This window comes from Myotis nattereri, assembly GCF_964212035.1.
Source record: "Myotis nattereri genome assembly, chromosome: 18".
Taxonomy (NCBI): domain Eukaryota; kingdom Metazoa; phylum Chordata; class Mammalia; order Chiroptera; family Vespertilionidae; genus Myotis; species Myotis nattereri.
In genome coordinates, this window is record NC_138093.1 from 30,049,169 (window position 1) to 30,067,667 (window position 18,499).

Consider the following 18,499-nt stretch of genomic DNA (forward strand, 5'->3'; position numbering starts at 1 on the left):
TGATAAATGAAATAAGCTAGCCACTGAAGGCCACATATTGTATAATTTAATTTATATGAAATGTTCCAGAATAGACAAATCTATAGAGATGGGAAGTGGTTGCCTTGGGGATGAGAGTGGGGTGGATGGACAGGGAATGATTGATAATGGGTACAGGGTTTCTTTGGGGGGTGCGGGGAATGAAAATATTCTAAACTTAGATGCAGTGATGGTTGTACAACTCCGTCAATATGCTAAAATCCATTGAATTGTATTCTTTAATGGATGTATTTATAGTATATGAATTCTATCTTAATAAAGATGCTTTTAAAAAGTACATACTGTATGATTCCATTTATATAAAATCATGGAAAATGCAACCTAATCTATGGTGACAGAAAACATCAGCGGGTGCTTGGGAATGGGAAAGTGTTGAGAACAGGGAGAAGCAGGAGGGATGGAGGGATTATAAAGGGACAAGACAAAACTTCTTTGGAGTGATAGAGATGTTCACTATCTTGATTGTGGTGATGGTTTTATGGGTGTACACACATAACATCAAATCGTGTCCTTTAAACATGTGCAGTTTATTGTTTATCAATAACTCATTTTAAAAAACCCAGAGCAAAACTGTGTGTGAAATTCACAAATTTGATAAATATTTATTGGGTGCTGGTATAGTGTTAGCTCCTGGGGATACAGTGACAAGAAACAGATGTGTCCAGTCTTCAAGCAACTCATGCTTTGTCAAGAAGGAAGCATGTGTAATATGAGCTCTATAGACATGCCTGGAAGTCACGGTCACCCTTGTGGGGAGGTTTCCTGGAAGTGCTGACACCTGAGGTCAACATTCAAGGGCAACTGGGAGCTAGAAGTAGAAGGTGGGGTTTTGTGATGACATAATGGTCCTCCTTCATGACACTAACCTGGGGGAGCAGCAGGAGCACAGAGTATGTTCTTGTTACATCTCAGAGGGGACCTGATTTTTTCTCGCCATAACACCCCCCACCCCAGGCGTCACATGACAGTGAAGTGGATTGTGGTACTAACATGCACCTGAACAGGAAATGCAAAGATAGTACATCCTCCATCGCTCTCGGCAGACTTGCTCTTAATTACTTATTTGTGATTACGCATTCCAGGTCTGTCCCTCCGCTACACTGTTTGCTGTGTGAGGGCCAAGAGAGACTGAGTGTCTCATTCACCCTCTTGTCCCGGCAGGTAGCACAGTGCTTGGCACATGGCAGGGTTTCATAAAGATTACTTGCTGATAGGGTTGGATGTGGGCTGGTACGGAGTACATGGAAACACATTTCATTGGTGGCCTCAGGCATGGCTCAAACTCTATGTGGCTCTACTAATGAAGTAGTCCCACTGCGCCCATCACTCTCTGTATCCTAGCTCTGGCCCTGGTCATGTCAGCTCCCACCACCCTGCCCTTGTCCTCCTGGTCTGGTGGTTGGAGACTCCACTCCCAGAGGCTCTCAGGATGAGGTTCTCCTGGGAAGTCAGGATGAGGTTCTCCTGGGAAGTCAGGACGGCCTGTCCTAGGGAGGGCAGTTCTGGCCATTGGCCGGCTCTAGGCAAGGCGGGCATTCTTGGACCCTGGTTCAGGGACCACTCATGTGTCGTTTCTTCTCCTCCTCTTGCCTCTAGCACTTCTTTATGCCACCATCTTCGGGAATGTGACGACCATTTTCCAACAGATGTACGCCAACACCAACAGGTACCATGAGATGCTCAACAGCGTTCGGGACTTCCTGAAGCTCTACCAGGTGCCAAAGGGATTGAGTGAGCGAGTCATGGATTATATCGTGTCCACCTGGTCCATGTCCAGAGGCATTGACACAGAGAAGGTGAGGAGGGCGACGAGCTCAGATAAGCCAACCTTCCCGGGGAGACCTGGGGCTCTTCTAGGACAGTGATTCTCAAACTGGCTGTGCCTCAAATTCACCTGGGTGGCTTTGGGTGTCCAGTTCCTACCTCCAGAGATTTTGATGGAAATGGAAGTCTAACTGTCCAGGGCAGAATTTCCCACACTCATATAATGATGAGAATCGGGGCCATGCAGGGCGCGGTCATCAGTATTACTGATTGTCCTTTTGCCTCAGGCTAGCATGGCACAGCACTGCTACTGATCCTGTGTGTATTCAAACTTCTGATATTTTGTTCACCATGGTTTTTTGTATGATTTTTTAAAACATTGCATTAAACCATGATTTATCTCGATTGCTGACTGTTTAGCATCCCCTTCAGTTTTGTGCCCAAGACTGTGGCTTCACTCTAGTCTTGGCCTTGATAGGAATCCTGTGATGTGGTCATTCAGAGCAGAGTCCCAGCCTCTACCCCAGATCTATGGAATGAGAACTTGGGGTGGGGGTGGGGGTAATGGAGAGACTAGAAATCTGCATTTTTAACAAGCGCCCAGGTGATTCTATTTATCAGACAGGTCTGGGAAACACTGAGCGAGGGCTGCTGCCTTAACCATCAGCTGACTTGGGCAAGGCATTGGTTAGGCACCTCCCTAGACATCAGCTTTCCCACCTAGAAAGTGGAAATGACCACAAATCCCTCTTGTTTCCCGAGAGTTGCATTATTCTAGATGCATTTCAATAAAGTGAAGAATAGAGAACAGACTATTGGAGAGAATAGAGGGAAGAATGGGCTTTATTATTCACTTAAGGGTTATCTCCTTTGTGTATTTTCTATAAGCAAAAATGTAATCCTAGGCCCGTTCCCCGCTGCTTCTCAGTCTTTTCAACTGCACTTCTTCTTTTATCGTCAGTTTGTAAGTACTTGGGGGAATACTGATTCCTCTCCTTGTTAGAATGAGGAAAACAGAAAGATAACACCATGGCAAAAATGCCTTAGGACACAGTGAAAGCCAAATTCAGCTGGCTTTGGACCGCTGCCTGAGCTCCTGGGCTCCCTCCCTTAGAACAGTTGGTTGAGAGCTGGCTGTTTAAAAGGAAAACTGGAACTAAACCTAACGGATCCCAACTTAAAAGGATCGGTACTTTAGTTCTGTTGAACTTCTGCCATGATAACAACAGTGACGTCACAGCGACACCAGAGCACCAGCTTCCGTGAGTTGAACGTACACTGAGCACAGGTACTTGCTGCCCGTCTCCATGTCGGGCTCTGTATTCATGCTTCACGCAGGCTCACAAGGACCCTGCTGTTATTGCTGTTGAAAACGATAAGGACACGGAGGCCCAATTAATTTCATTAACTGCCCGTGGTCACAGACTAGAGCGGCAAAGCCAGGATTTGAACCCAGTTTGTCTGACTTCAAATTTGTGCTTTTCCTACTATCATTTTTTAAAAAAATATAAATAAAACATGTGGTAGAGGGAAGAAGGACGAGCACAGAGTTGCCCTCATTTCTCAGACAGACAGGACTTAGTCCCTGGCTCTGCCAGTCCCCGGCCCCAGCGGTGCCTGTTGCTGCTGCTCTGCTCTGTCAGCAAGGCTGTGGGTCCTGGGGGTGCCTGGGAGCTGATGGAGCAGAAAGGAACGTTGCTCTCTCAGCCCTGGGGCTCCTTTTCCCATGGGGCCAGGGTGCCTTTGCAAAGCTGGTCGTGGGAAGAAGCCCCTTCCCCACCCACGCTGCAGGCAGAGCTGGGTGGCTGCCCATGGAGACAGCACTGACAGCCTTCCCCCTTCCTCCCCCACCCAGGACTTAGGGATCTGCCCCAGGTTCTCAGCCCATAGAACAGCGGTTCTCAGCCTGTGGGTCGCGACCCCTTTGACGGTCAAACGACCCTTTCACAGGGGTCGCCTAAGACCATCCTGCATATCAGATATTTACATTAAGATTCATAACAATAACAACATTACAGTTATGAAGTAGCAACGAAAATAATTCTATGGTTGGGTCACAATATGAGGAACTGTATTTAAAGGGCCAGAAGGTTGAGAACCACTGCCATAGAAGAAGGGATGCTAAGGCAACTCCCCACAGAGCCTAGCCTGACCTGGGATGGCTGCTCTTGCCAGCCGGCCACTGCAGTCCCATGTCCCATGCCTCTCCAGCAGTCCCCTCTCCTCCATGCTAGGTCAGAATGGTCAGTGATGAGCAGGGGAGCCAAGGTGTGTGTGTGTGTGTGTGTGTGTGTGTGTGTGTGTGTGTGTGTGTGGTGGGAGGGTGGTAGTGCTGGGCTCATTCCGTTTACTAGTAATTGGCTGGTGACCTTGAGCATGTCACTTGTCCTTCGGAGTCTGTGACACCTGGAAAGGAGATGGCTTAGTACGAAGGCCCACCTCTAAGGCCCTTTGAACTCTGACCTTCTGGACTTTCAGAGCCCCCCTCAGGCTGCCCTGAGAACATCCGAAATCAGAGCCCACGTGCGCCCAGCCCCGCATGTGCCGGCTCGCGAGCCCAGGAGGCTTCTGTGATCGAGTTCCAAAACCGAGTCTGGAGGAAACGCTAAGTGTTGCTTCAAGTGCACATGACTACTAAGTGTTAGAGCAGGAATTGGATCCAGATCTGCCTGCCTGAAAGCCTGTTCTCCCAGCGTCGCTGCTGTCCTCCAGTCTGGAGGGGCTCCAGGAGCTGCCATGGAGACCTCTCCCCTGTGGCCTTCAAGGCTCAAGGACCAGCAGGCATAGTCTCTCTTCAGAACCAAGTGGAAGGGAAGGTGGCCCATGGCAGGGCCTCGAGCTGACACTCGCCCTCAGAGACAGGCATTCAGGGTCCCCTACCCCGCCCAGTGTGGCGCCAACAGAAGGCTGATGGAGATGCCTGGTGTCTGACAGTCCGTAATTCCTCCACCCCAGGGTCCCTCTGCTCCTCACACATGCTTCCCAGTGGCTCCGGGAACGGTGCCCACGAATAAAACATTGTCACCATGCCAAGGCCTCGTCACTAGCAGCCTCTGCCAGGAAAGTCCAGCCCAGAGGAAACCAAATATTTAAAGGTGAACTTTAAAGAATAAATCTTGGTTTCGAACCACCGAGCACAGTTTTGACATGACACGTGAGCATTCTACACTCCCTGGTGTTCTGTTTGGAGAGAGGAGGATCCGAATGAAATCCACATTTCTCCAGAAGTCTTGTTTTAATGAGCTCTAAAGAGGAAAGTATTAGCAAGCACTCCCAAGCACTGGCAGTCTGAATTTTCCTCTGTCTCGGCCAGTCCTCCATCCTCTCTCCCAGAGAACATCCTGGCCGCCTTAGAAACCTGCAACCCCAGAGCAAGAACGCAGAGGGAGGGGACTGGCATTCCTCGAGGCCCTTCCTAGGGCCAGGCACTTCCCCAGGGAAGTGTGCTGGTGGGTGTAATTTCATTTATTCCTCACCAGCCAGTGGTAGCAGAGTGCATTTCACAGGAGATGCCCAAGTGTAGAGCAGCTAAGCCACTTGGAGAGGAAAATGAGGTGGCATTTCAACTGTTTTCCCTCTTTTCACAGCCACGCCTCCATGCAGAGTTTAGGGGCACCTGAGCAGGGTGGGGTAGGAGCAAAGCTGTCGAGATTGGAGCTGGGGTTTGAAGGAGGCTGAGGGACTTGCAAATTCCACGGTGAGCACAGACGCTGAGGCAAATGGCCTGTGCTAAGGCAGGGACGCGGGGATGGGGGAGAAATGTCCTCACTGGGCATGGTTGATTGTGTGTTAGGATTATTTCAGGAACACTTCTAATTTCTCTGAACAAGTCCACTTGGGGCTATTGTGTTCCTTAATATGGAGGAGGCTATGCAATGGCTTCTTGCAAATATTTTGTCCAAGGAAATATTTCTCCCCCTGGAAGAGGCTGAGAAATTTTCATTCCTTAAAAGATGAGACCCAGAGCCTCTCATAGTTCCCATGTTGCCTCGGTTTCCTAAATACTGAGAACCAAATTGCAAGCCCATTTGTGTTGGGCAGCCACACTGTATAGGGAGTGGTTAGCATATAAACTAGGAGCCTGACTATGTAGCTTGAGATCCCAGCTCTGCCACTTCCTGGCTGTGCCACTTCGGACAAGTGGTACAATCATAGTATTTACCTCCGAGGGTCATGTGAGGATTCAGTTAGCGAATGCACAGAATACTCAAAAATGTAAAATCACATTCCCTTGACCTTCCCTTCCTTCTTTCCTATTCTCTTCCGCACTTACTGCTAAATTTTACTTATTTTGCTTATTATTTGTCTCCTCCCATTAGATGTTAAGTTACACAAGGGCAGGGATTTTTGTCTATTTTGTTCTCTGCTACATTCTCAGAGCCTAGAATGATTCCTGGCATATAATCAGATGCTCTGTAAATAAGTATGAAATGAATGAACCACTCTAAAATACTTAGCAATGCCTGGCATACGGTAAGTGCTTAGTAAATATTACTTTATATCTCTCTTTAAATCACACCCATATTCCGTGCGTCTGCAGATCATGTCAGTTCTGAACATGATCCCTATCCCTGGCTCCACTGCCAGCATTCCGGTCCAAGTCCCCTAGGCCTCACCTGGACACCTGCGGGAGGGACCTAACTTTGATGCCAGAGGCTCACAGGGAGGCCACGGGAGGCCTCAACCCTGTGGCAGTGTCCAGGTTCTTGTCTCCATGCAAGAAAGAATTCGAGAATGAGACAGAAAGATTCGGTAAAGCACAGAGGTTTTATTAAAGCGAAAGTACACACTCAGGGAGTAAGAAAGAATTCGAGAATGAGACAGAAAGATTCGGTAAAGCACAGAGGTTTTATTAAAGCGAAAGTACACACTCAGGGAGTGAGTCTCCCCGAAGGGTCTCGGGGGCTAGGCTTATATTTGGGGCTGGCCGGGAAGAACTCATAAGGGTGTGGATCTGCACAGTGTGGAGGCAGAGAGGGCCAGGTACCACCTTCCCATGGGAGAGGGAGATTTTATCCTTATCTGGCATTTTCCAGAATTCTCTAGGTCAGTGATGGCGAACCTTTTGAGCTCAGCGTGTCAGCATTTTGAAAAACCCTAACTTAACTCTGGTGCCGTGTCACATATAGAAATTTTTTGATATTTGCAACCATAGTAAAACAAAGACTTATATTTTTGATATTTGTTTTATATATTTAAATGCCATTTAACAAAGAAAAATCAACCAAAAAAATGAGTTCGCGTGTCACCTCTGACACGCGTGTCATAGGTTCGCCATCACTGGTCTAGGTGGTGGTTGCCATACAGATGGGGAGGGAAGAGGCGAGTACCTCAATCTAGCTAACCAGCCTCAACTCGATTCCTTGGCTCCATTCTTGCTCTCCAAAGCCAGGACCCTCAAACTCCCCTCTGTAGCTGCAATGATCCTCTAAAGTATAGGTCAGGTCCTGTCACTTCCCTGCTCAAAGTCCTCCAATGTGTCCCCATCACACAGAATAAATCAAAGGGTTTTCATACCTCATGGCTCTACATGCTCTTCTGCTTGGCATCCTCCTGAAACCTCATCTCCTACCCCTTACCCTTCATTCACATTGGCTATGCTCAGGTCTCCTCACAGCCTTTTGTTATTCTTCTGGAATGTTCTTTCACATGGCTCCCTCTGATACATCATGAAGGTGTCAGCTTCAATGTCACCTCCTCGGAGAGGCCTTCCTCAGCTACCTGAAGAGTCCCCCATTCTTCCAGCTCTTCTAATCTTAGGAAGCCTATTTTGAGCACTTAACACAGATTTTGGGGACCACTGCCTCCCAAAGAAAGTAAGCACCATGAGGTTGGGACTGTGGCCGTCTTGTCTGCCAGCACCTCGAGTGCAGTCTAGCCCAGTGGGGGTTGCTTCTGCCCCCAGGTGTCGAGGGGCAGTGGGCTGGAGGCCACAGCGAGGCGGGCCCTGACACTGTTTCTTCCCTTGCCTGGCCAGGTCCTGCAGATCTGTCCCAAGGACATGAGAGCTGACATCTGCGTGCACCTGAACCGCAAGGTGTTCAAGGAGCACCCTGCTTTCCGGCTGGCCAGCGACGGCTGCCTGCGGGCACTGGCCATGGAGTTCCAGACGGTGCACTGCGCCCCGGGGGACCTCATCTACCACGCAGGAGAGAGCGTCGACAGCCTCTGCTTCGTGGTCTCCGGCTCCCTGGAGGTGATCCAGGACGACGAGGTGGTGGCCATCCTAGGTAGGTGCTGCCTTTGCTGGGAGAGATTAAGTTATACCAGAGTTAGAATTGAGATTCAAACTAAGTATCTAGACATAGACAGTGTTTTTTAAAAAAAAAAAAAAATTCCAAACTTTGCTCCTGCTTGACCTTGGAGTGCATGAATATGCAGCCCTCCTCTTGCTCCTCTGGCCCCAGGCGAACTTGCCCTCTTGGTTACATTCTGCTCAGGTTAATAATCGAGGATGATTTCTATTCCTTCCGCAGGTGCTGGAGACTGGGATAGAGTCTGGGAGGGGGGCGGAGGCTGAAACAAGTGTTCTGGATTCCTGGTATCCAGCGAACTCTGCAGGCAGAGTTATTCTGTTCCTTGCCTTTCTCATCCACAGAGACGTGAGGTTTGACGTGTATGAGGAACAGGGCACAGGAACGGTATAGCCATCGATTGAACATTGCTGCAGGGAGATGACATATATCCCTGCCTTCAATAAGAAGAAGAGTAACTAGTGCCTAGTCGGCTCTCCTTTGAATTTGAACCGATATTTTAGTGTGGGGCATCTACCCTCCATCCCCTCACAGATAGCACCATATGGCTTTCCAAGGAATACTAGCTGCCTTATAGACTCATGCTCAGGGCCCCCTTACTGATGTGCCACAAACAGCGGCACTCTTAGGAGCTGGGTGTGGACTCTTAGGCATGGAAGCATGAGAGAGCTGCAGAGGAGTGAGGAAGGCAAATGACTGCGTCCAAGACATGTCCCATTTCCCCTCCGCCTGGGCTTCTTGTGGGGAAGCACCGGCCTTGGTTTATTGTTGATTTACTTGGTCAAGTGACCGCTTCTCCAAATCCAGCCCTCTGCCTCAGGCCTCCCGAGCACTCTGCCTGCTCCAGTTAGCCATGTGGACGGGGCCTCTGACATCGCTCAGCAGCTATGGGTTCAAAGTGGTTGTTGCCTTCAAGCTGTCCAGACTAGGAAAAAACATCTTCCACGCATCCCTAGGAGCCAGGAGATTTCAAGAGGCACTTATTCCAAAAAAGGATGATATAAGCTCTTGGAGACAACCTGACCTCTGGGCCAAGACACAGAAGAGATTCCAAGTGATCTGCTCTCTAGAAGCCTAAGTTCTGAGTTCTTGTTCTCTAAACAGGTTTCCAAGCATCAGATGGGTATGAGAGCTCGATCTTTATTGCCACTTGCTACCCTTGAGTTCAATCCAGCCAACATGTCTTAAACAGTGTCATGGGGGTGAGGATGCAGCTGTGGACCGAACATTAGCCCAGCCTTCAAGGAGCTTCAGTGGAGGAGGCCGACATTATTTAAAAAGCAACGATCACATTGCTTGATAACTGTTATCCTAGAGAGAATGCAGGTGCTTCTAGAGCAGCGGTTCTCAACCGGTGGGTCGCGACCCCTCTGGCGGTCGAACGACCCTTTCACCGGGGTCGCCTAAGACCATCCTGCCTATCAGATATTTACATGATGATTCATAACAGTAGCAACATGACAGTGATGAAGTAGCCACGAAAATAATTTCATGGTTGGGTCACAACATGAGGAACTGTATTTAAAGGGCCAGGAGGTTGAGAACCGCTGGTCTACAGGGTCATTGGACAAGTAATTACTGAGCAGCTACTGTGTATCCGGTGCTCCAATGAGGAAGGGGGACAGCCGGGTCATCGTTACTTGTCATATAGAGCAGGAGTCTTTAGAAACAAGCCCAGAGCTCATTTATCTCATCTGTTTGGTCTCTAGCCCCTTGTTAGCAGTTCACTCATTTACATTCCGCTAATTTGTTCCCGCCTTTCAGTACTTGCGTTCCCCGCTCCATCCGCTGTTTAATTTTAGCACAGACGCCAAGAATGAGGAGAAAGGTCACTGTTCATAGCTGAGCGTGTTTAGCATGAGAGTGTCAGAAAAGCGTGTTTCAAACCTGGACTACACTTCATCATATGAAATGTTTACTGCGTCATCAGCTCCTAAACACGTGCACACACAATTATACATAAAACGCAGTGCTTTCTTTTTAACTTTATTTTTTTGACTCTGTTACAGATGTCCCCATTCCCCCCACCCCCCGCTTTGCCCACCTCTACGCAGTCCCTGCTCCCTCCTTCCCTCTGATACAACTGGCATTTTCTGTTGGATTCTATTACCTTCCATTTAAAAAGAAATTGACTGTCATGACCCACTAAATTGCTTTCTTGACCTGATCACAGTCTGCAGTTTAAAAACATGGTCCCACAAACATAGACCATAGCTCTCTTGGACTGAAGGCCATGTTGGGTCCTGAGAACAGAATATCCTAGATGGTCTCTTATGATCTCCTTTTCCTCTGATGTTCTCTGCCTTAGTTTGGAGATGACACCCTCCCAAATCTCCTTTTGGAATGCTCTTATAAATCACTTAATGTCTTCTCAATTTTAGTTTCTTGGTTCTTTAAAATAAATGTAAGACTTCAGTATTTGCATCTTTCATGATATTTTAAAACATAATTTTCTTCTAGTTTTTCATAGACATCAGAATAAAAAGACACAGGTACCCATTTTTGCCCTTGGTCAACTACTACTATTAGCGTTTGCAAGTAACTTGTTATCTATGTGTGTTACTTGGCCACAGTACATGAGTCACAGGCTTTCATCGGGACTGTGCTTGAATGTGGTCCAGCTCCCTGTGTTTCCAGCTTATAAATGTGGTATTTAAGTGATCTTATTCCACTGTGATTTAGTGTCTCTGTAGTAACTTTTATGGGTTTTTTTTTTTTTATTGGTTAAGATATTACATATGTGTACCCTCTACCCCCCCCCCCCCCGCTCATCCCCTCACCCCCCCGTTGTCCGTGTCCATTGGTTAGTCCTATATGCTTGCATATAAGTCCTTTGGTTGATCCTTCCCCCTTGCCCCCACCCTCCCCTACCTTCCCTCCAAGGCCCGACAGTCCAATCAAAGCCTCTCCGTCTCTGGATCAGTCCTTGTTCATCAGTTTATGTTGTTCATTATATTCCACAAATAAGTGAGATCTTGTGGTATTTATCCGCTCTCCAGTTCCATCGATGCTGTGGCAAATGGTAAGAGTTCCTTTTTCTTCTTCCTCTTCTTAAAGAATACCTTTCAGCATTTCATATAATGCTGGTTTGGTGGTGATGAACTCCTTTAGCTTTTCCTTATCTGTGAAGCTCTTTATCTGGCCTTCAATTCTGAATGATAACTTTGCTGGATAAAGTAATCTTGGTTGTAGGTTCTTGGTATTCATCACTTTGAATATTTCTTGCCACTCTCTTCTGGCCTGCATGGTTTCTGTTGAGAAATCAGCTGACAGTCGGATGGGTACTCCCTTGTAGGTAACTGACTGTCTTTCTCTTGCTGCTTTTAAGATTCTCTCCTTATCTTTTGCTCTTGGCATTTTAATTATGATGTGTCTTGGTGTGGTCCTCTTTGGATTCCTTTTGTTTGGGGTTCTCTGCGCTTCTTGGACTTGTAGGTCCATTTCTTTCACCAGGTGGGGGAAGTTTTCTGTCATTATTTCTTCAAAAAGGTTTTCAATATCTTGCCCTCTCTCTCCTTCTGGTACCCCTATAATTCTGATGTTGGTACGCTTGAAGTTGTCCCAGAGGTTCCTTACACTATCTTCATACTTTTTGAATCTCTTTTCTTTTTTCTTTTTCGGTTGGGTATTTTTTGTTTCTTTGTATTTCAAATCTTTGACTTGATTCTTGGGATCCTCTTGTCTGCTGTTGGATCTCTGTAAAATATTCTTTATTTCAGTCAGTGTATGCTTAATTTCTAGTTGGTCCTTTTTCATGTCCTCCATGGTCTCACTATACTCCTTGAGGGATTCATTAAATTTATCGGCGGTTTCCATAAAATTCTTGAAAAACCTTATAAACGTGGCCTTGAAGTCTATATCCAGTCGTCTGTCCTCCTCCGTTTCTGACAATTGTGACCTGTTTCTCTGTCTCCGCATTTTGGCTGCTTCCCTGTGTTGATAGAGTGGCCCTGCGCGCCAGGTGTCCTGTAGGGCCCAGTGGCTCAGCCTCCCCAGTTACCTGGGGTGGACACTCTTGGTGCACTCTTGGTGCCTTGGTTGATGTAGGATCACTGGGAGGAATTGACCTCCAGGCCAATTTGCTGTGGGAAGCAGCTGTGTCTGAAGTGGGAGAATGGTCCCCCTCTGACCACTGGGTACAGTGGCTCCTGGATCTAAGGAGGTGCTAATTCAGCCCCTGCCTGAGGCCACACAGCCGGAGCCGCGAAGAGGCTCAGCTGTGAAGCAATGCAAGCCGCTGCGGGGCCTTGGGCCTTCTCTTGGAAGTTCCGGGTCTGGCTGGCCCGGCTGCAGTTAGGTAATTATCAGGTTGCAAAGGGCCGGGGCATTCACATGCAAAAGCCTCTGCCGCAGCCTGGGTGGGGCGGGGCCTCAGGGAGTCAAAAGGCCGGAGAAAGAAGCAATGGCTGATTCTCCGCGCCCGGAGTCGCGCGTCTCAGTGTCCCGGTAACGGCTGCAAGCACCTCTGAGGGAAATCCGCCCTCAAGTTCGCCCGCTGCCGCCTGAGAGAGCAGCCTCTCCCCGTATGTGTCCTGGGTCCCCAGAGACTTCCCAGAACCGGAGATCAGAGCAGTCGGGAGCTTGTGATTCAAAAAGACAGCCGCGTCCTCAGGTGCCACCCCCTTTCCGCGCGCGGGAGCCGCCGCCGCCGCCGCCGTACCTCTGCACTCAGCCTCCGCAGCTCCTCTGGCTCTCAGCGTGCTTTTCTTTTCTTCTAGTTGTAGAAATTACACTCAGCCAGCCTTCCTGTTTTTCTGGACGATGTTTGCTCCGTCCTTTGGGATAATTTTCAATTGCTGTGGGAGGCGACTATTTCCCGGTGTTTATCTATGCCGCCATCTTAGTTTCTCTCAACTTTTATGGGTTTTACATTTTAATACTTAATTTGTGTTTTAATCATGGATCATTTTGGAACTTTTCTTTGTGTTTTGTTTCATTCTATTGGGCAAGTCTGAGGTCATTTTGGCCAGGCTGCCTTGAGTAATGTAAAGAGCCCTGCCTGGCTGGTGTGCTCAATGGCTGAGCCTCAACCCATGAACTAAGAGGTCACAGTCCAATTCCTGGTCAGGACACATGCCTGGGTTACGGGCTTGTGGTTACCCATTAGGGGGTGTACAGGAGGCAGCCAATCAATGATTCTCTCTCATCATTGATGCTTCTATCTCTCTCTCTTTCTTCTCCCTTCCTCTCTCTGAGAAGTTAATAAAAACATATTTTAAAAATTGTTTAAAGAGCCCTGGACCTGAGCTGGAGATTTCAACTGTAGCCCTGGCCCTGCAGGAGTTACCGCAAGCTGGCTAAGTCTCTAAGACCCCCCCCCCCCCGTGGTTATACTAAGCCCGTCGCGCTGCATCAATCACATGCTTACTCATCTGTCTCTCCTGTGAGCTGAGAACGTTTGATTTCGTACCTCTCGTTTGGCCCAGCACATGGAAGGCACTATTGGCTGTTTGCTGAATTGAATTGAGTTCAGTTGGATTTGAAAGGCGGGCTGTGAAAGGCCCCGTGGTCTGAGGGTCTGGACTTTATCTTATAGGATGAGGGTCCCAGAGAACATTTTAAACGTGAGAGCGATTTGAAGATCTGGTTCCACAAATACAGAGGCATGGGGGTTGGCTAGGAGGCTCAGGTAAGGAATGACAGCGGCCTAAAGAAGGTGGTGGGAGGGAGATGAGGAACAAGGGCCAGAGTCCAGAGATATCAGGGGAGGGAGAACCTCCAGGATGTGGGAGATGAAGAGAGGGAATAGTCTCTGGCAGAGACTAAATAGGCAATAGAGCCGAAGGAGGAAGAAGAGGACGAGGAGGAGGATGAGGAGGAGGGATAAAGAGGATGGGCTTAGTCTGTTGAGTCTGCAGTGTCTTTTTGGAACAGATCGGGGGATGGCTCTCAAGCAGAGGATACTCTTCTCTACTTGTGGCTGGGCCAGAGCCCAAGGAAGGCGAGCAGTCATGAGGAAGGCTGATGGGCAGATCATCGGAGTTCACTTTCTACTTGCAGTCCTGCCACTACTGAACGAGGATTTACATTCTCCTTCAATGGACATGTAAACGTGTCAATGCTTTTTCCCAGATGGAGTCTTTTTTTCCCCCCTGATCTGGAAGATATGCTCATTTTTGCTTTAAATAGTTACTTTGGATCCATTGACCTTGCTTGGATATTAATGTAGCATCTATTTATTTAACAACTATCACAGCATAACATGGTGTTAGCCTCTTTGGGGTGGGGGAAGTAATGACAAAAGTCTTGGATGAATGTTCTATCCCATTTGGGGGAGATAAATGCATAATTAATGGCAATAAGTGACACAGGTACCTCTTTCTGTGGACTTCCGGGAGTGAACAGGGAAATGTTCATGGAGGAGGAAGTTGACTGGGCTTGGGGGGACCAGGAGGAGTGTTTGATAGGCTGGTTCTTAAAGTGGGAAGAGCAGCCTGAGCCTCTGGAGTCATTAGAGGCACATTCAGGGGCCAGTGTAAGTAGGGTAGCCTGAGAAGACTTTGCATGTGGGCCGGTGGTTTTCAACGCTAGTGAGCATGACACTCAGCTGGAAAGCGTGTTCACGGTGCTGGTTCCCAGGCCCTCCCCATGAGTTCTGACTCTGCATCTCTAGGCTGGAGCCTTGGGATCCGCAGTGTCACACACCCCCCCTCCCTCGGGTGATTCCACTGAATGTGCGTAGAGGACGATACTTTGAGAACATTGCCGTAGACAGTCACTACTGGATTTTTTTGTTTTTTTTGAAAGGGCTGAGGTGATGACTCAGTGGAAAGTTGTAAAGCATGGAAGCAAGCTCTTTATTATTTTAGCCTGGCCCATATGAATATGTCAATTTTCAACGATTTCTGACCTGCCAAAATGGTAGGATAAACAACTAGTGATCTATATACAAGGGAAGGAGGGCCCAGCCTAGGGTGGTGGCTCTGTGAAGTTGGAGTCAGGAGTAGGACATAGGAGGTAGGGCGTTCAGATGCAAAGAGTGGTGGGAGCCGAGGCCTGGAGAAGCTGTGCTTTATAACCACAAGTCCAGCACTGGAGCTGGAGCTGAGAGCCCTGAGGGGCAGCAGTGGGGCCTGGGGCTGGAGAGGCAGCTCAGGGATAGGCTGTGGACGTTTCTAAATGTCAGCATGAAGAACGAGGCAGTGGGGAGCCACCAACAGTGGTGAGTAAAGTATGACAGCGTTAGAGTTGTGTTTTGTAAAGATTAATGAATTGGAGACCAGGAGGTCAGTAGGTGACTAGGGCTCATGGAGGAGAGGAGAGGTGTTAAGATAGGGGCAGTAGAAACTGAGAGAGGTTGGGTTGCCACATAAAATACAGGACATCTTGTTAAGTTTGGATTTCTCATAAAGAACAAGTACTTTTTAGCTTAAATATTTCCAAACATTGAACAGGACACACTATGCTTAATAGTATTATCCATGTATCTGAAACTCGGCTTTAACTGGGTGTCCTATATGGTTATTTGCTAAATCTGGAAACCTTAGATGGGAGGGGCAGGTGGATGAGATGTGGAAGGAGAGTCTGAAAGGTTGTAAATGATAGGATATGAGGAATAGGTAGCAGGAGGTGAGAGAGGTGATGCTGACCTCGGGGTACTGGTAAGTAGGGAGATGGCGGCAGCGGTAACAGAAAGAGGCCTCCAGAGGAAGAGATGGAGAGAGAGGAAGGTGGTGGCTTGGTTTTGACTTGTTGCATTTAAGATGAGTATCCAGGTGGAGTTTTTTTCAACACCCACTCAGAAAGGTGGGTCTGGAACCAGGAAAAGAAGCCAGGACTTAAGACAGAGATTTAGGGTTCAGAGGAAGGAATAGGAAAAACAACAATAATAAAAAGAGAGGTACAGAGAAAACATGTGAATGTTTTTCTAAATGACCAAGTATTTTAGAACATTTTAAAAGACATGGGAGTGTAGCCCTTCAAAATGTTCACAAGGAACTGTAAATGTTATTAGAAACTCTTACGATAGGTAAGTAAAACACAGTTTGTACATGCAACGTGATCTCGGCTATGTGGGGAGACATATTCGTAGATAAAAGCCCATAGACATCTTCATCAACATGGCACCACGGAGGTCTCTGGTGTGGGAGGCTGTAGGAGATTTTCATTTCCTTTTCATGTATTTGTCTGTTTTCAGGTTTTCTTTAAAAGAGCATGTGCTACTTTCAAAATCAGTACATTTCTTTTTTAAAGTAACTCTTGAGGAAGTTGGCATCATTCCAAGTTTCACAGATCCTTTTAAGATTTTAGGATACAATTTGAAAGAATCATATATTTTTAGTCTTAACAGCATTCCTTTTATTTATTGATCCAATCAGAAAATAATGACACTTTTTTTAGTAGGTGTTAACCACCCCCCAAAAAAAAAAAACAACAACAACAACACACCAATTCTTGAACTGGGGGAGGCTGGCTAGACAATGAAGACAGAATGGCTACCTAACAAAAGTTTAAAAAACTGCAACTGCTTCCTATAAACACTCATTATTTTAGAGACGGAGAAGCTAAGTCCTTCACAGAGATGCTTCCAAGATTCTTGTAGCTGGAGTGGGTGAGGGGGACACCCCCCACTTCCTGTGCCACCATCTCTCGTGGTGCATTGTTCCACGTACCGAGAGGACCAGCTGAAGTGCCCTATAATAAAATAGATGTCATAGGTGATTTCATACTCAGCACAAGGGTAGGAAACTGTTTCAGTGTCTCTCTAAACACTCCAACCAAACATTAATATTCATATAGCTATTCCATCAACCGAAGCAATTATATTAACTCCATACTCCAAGCAAGGAGGTACAGTGTGAATAATCTAGTCATTCGGAAATGCAAAAACATTTGTATCGGGTAATGAATACATTACCTGGTCAAGAGAGGATGGGCGTGGGGATGAAGTTCTCTTTCCTACTTCTGTTTTTGCTTATGCAATTTTAAAAAAATGGGTTTGCAGTCCCTGAAGACACAGTAGTTAGGAGAGTTAGTAGATCTTTCTAAAGGAAATCCTCATAACTTTAGTGCCCAGATGGAATGAATTGGTTAAATCAAAAATTATGGTAAATCAAGATATAAATTGTATTGGCATGCAAAATGTTTCCAACATAATATTAAGTGGGGGAAAGCAGGATATATAACTATATATGCGGTAACAGTAATTTCAATCACAAAATGCATGTATGAGTAGGAGGAAGATGGAAAGTGTACCATAGTGTTAGCTGATGTTTTCTGGATGGTGGACTTATTTTTCAATTATTTTCTACACTGCACATATATTCTTTTATAAACAGAAAGGGAAAAATCAAGTCAATGTTCAATTCTTATCTATGGTGATCTTGAAAAATGAACCCCTGCTTTCAGTGGAAGATTTACGGTGTATAACTTAGTGGAGAGACATCTGATTAACTTAATTTTATCTAATTGTGGTTGTGACGGACAGGAGAACTGTCATGATGTTTCCAAACCCTTGCTGCAATGGGTGGCCCCACTCAGGTAGAGGTGCCAGCGCTGCTGGCTCATGCTCAGTACCTTCTCCACAGGAAGGCTGGTGACCCGTATTTGAGTGAGATTTTAATTCCTTTAAGGAGAACATGTATGTCACTGGGTAATTTCTGATATTCGTTATCTTTATTTCTTCTTTTTAAACATGTCTTTAAATTTTCAACTCAGCATTCCTCTGGATCAGAGTGAATTATGGGAATGTTTCAGAGCAGGTCAGCAAATTCCTTCTTGAGTCAGGCTGACAATGCAGCTTCCTACAATGTAGACACCCAGATTCTTGCATTTGGACTGGAGACCAGGTCTCTCCTTAAACTCCATCCTGAGGCACTCTAAGCCGTTCATATCCTGACTCACCTTACCCATCTTTATTCCCTCAGGCCCATCTTCTCACTGATGTATTGATTTGTTCATTCCATAGCATGCCAGGTGTAGTGCTATGGATTGGAGAGAAAACAGGCACATTTGGAGGAGAATGAACAGTCTCACCAAGGAGACAGACAAGTAGATATGCGGTTTTATAACACAGTGCCAAGATTTATAATAGGAGTAAGAATAGGATGCGATGGGAACTTACAAGACAGGTCAGCCAGGAGAAATCAAAGGAGGCTTCCTGACAGAGGTGGTGTCTGAGCTGAGACTTGCATGATGAACTGAATTCCACCAGGTGCAGGAGGGTGGTGGTGGTGGCTGGGGAAGGGGATGGAAGAGAGAGTGTTCCAGGCAGAAGGGACAGTAGCTACAAAGACCTGAAAGCAAAAACGTGACAGAATCACATTTGTGTTTAGAAAGAGCGTCCTGGCTATTGTGAAGAGAACGGATGGCAAACAGGGAGACCAGCCAGGAGGATGCTGAGAGATGAGAGTGACTTGAACCGACTTAATGGCAGAAACATAGACAGGTTCAAAAGATAGTTGATAGATAAAGTGATCAGAGCCCAGTCACTTATTGGCTGT

At 47.0% G+C, this 18,499-nt stretch overlaps 1 protein-coding gene across 2 annotated transcripts in view; it reads left to right on the forward strand.

Annotated features, from left to right (window-relative positions):
- The window catches only part of KCNH1 (potassium voltage-gated channel subfamily H member 1), a gene marked incomplete at its 5' end in the record, with an annotated part of 257,134 nt that overhangs the window by 182,539 nt on the left and 56,096 nt on the right, over positions 1–18,499 (forward strand). For both annotated transcript variants that reach the window (XM_081111939.1, XM_081111938.1), the window contains 2 exons: positions 1,636–1,835; positions 7,781–8,033. In XM_081111939.1, coding sequence (XP_080968065.1) covers positions 1,636–1,835; positions 7,781–8,033 — 453 coding nt within the window. The remainder of the gene's footprint in view (positions 1–1,635; positions 1,836–7,780; positions 8,034–18,499) is intronic.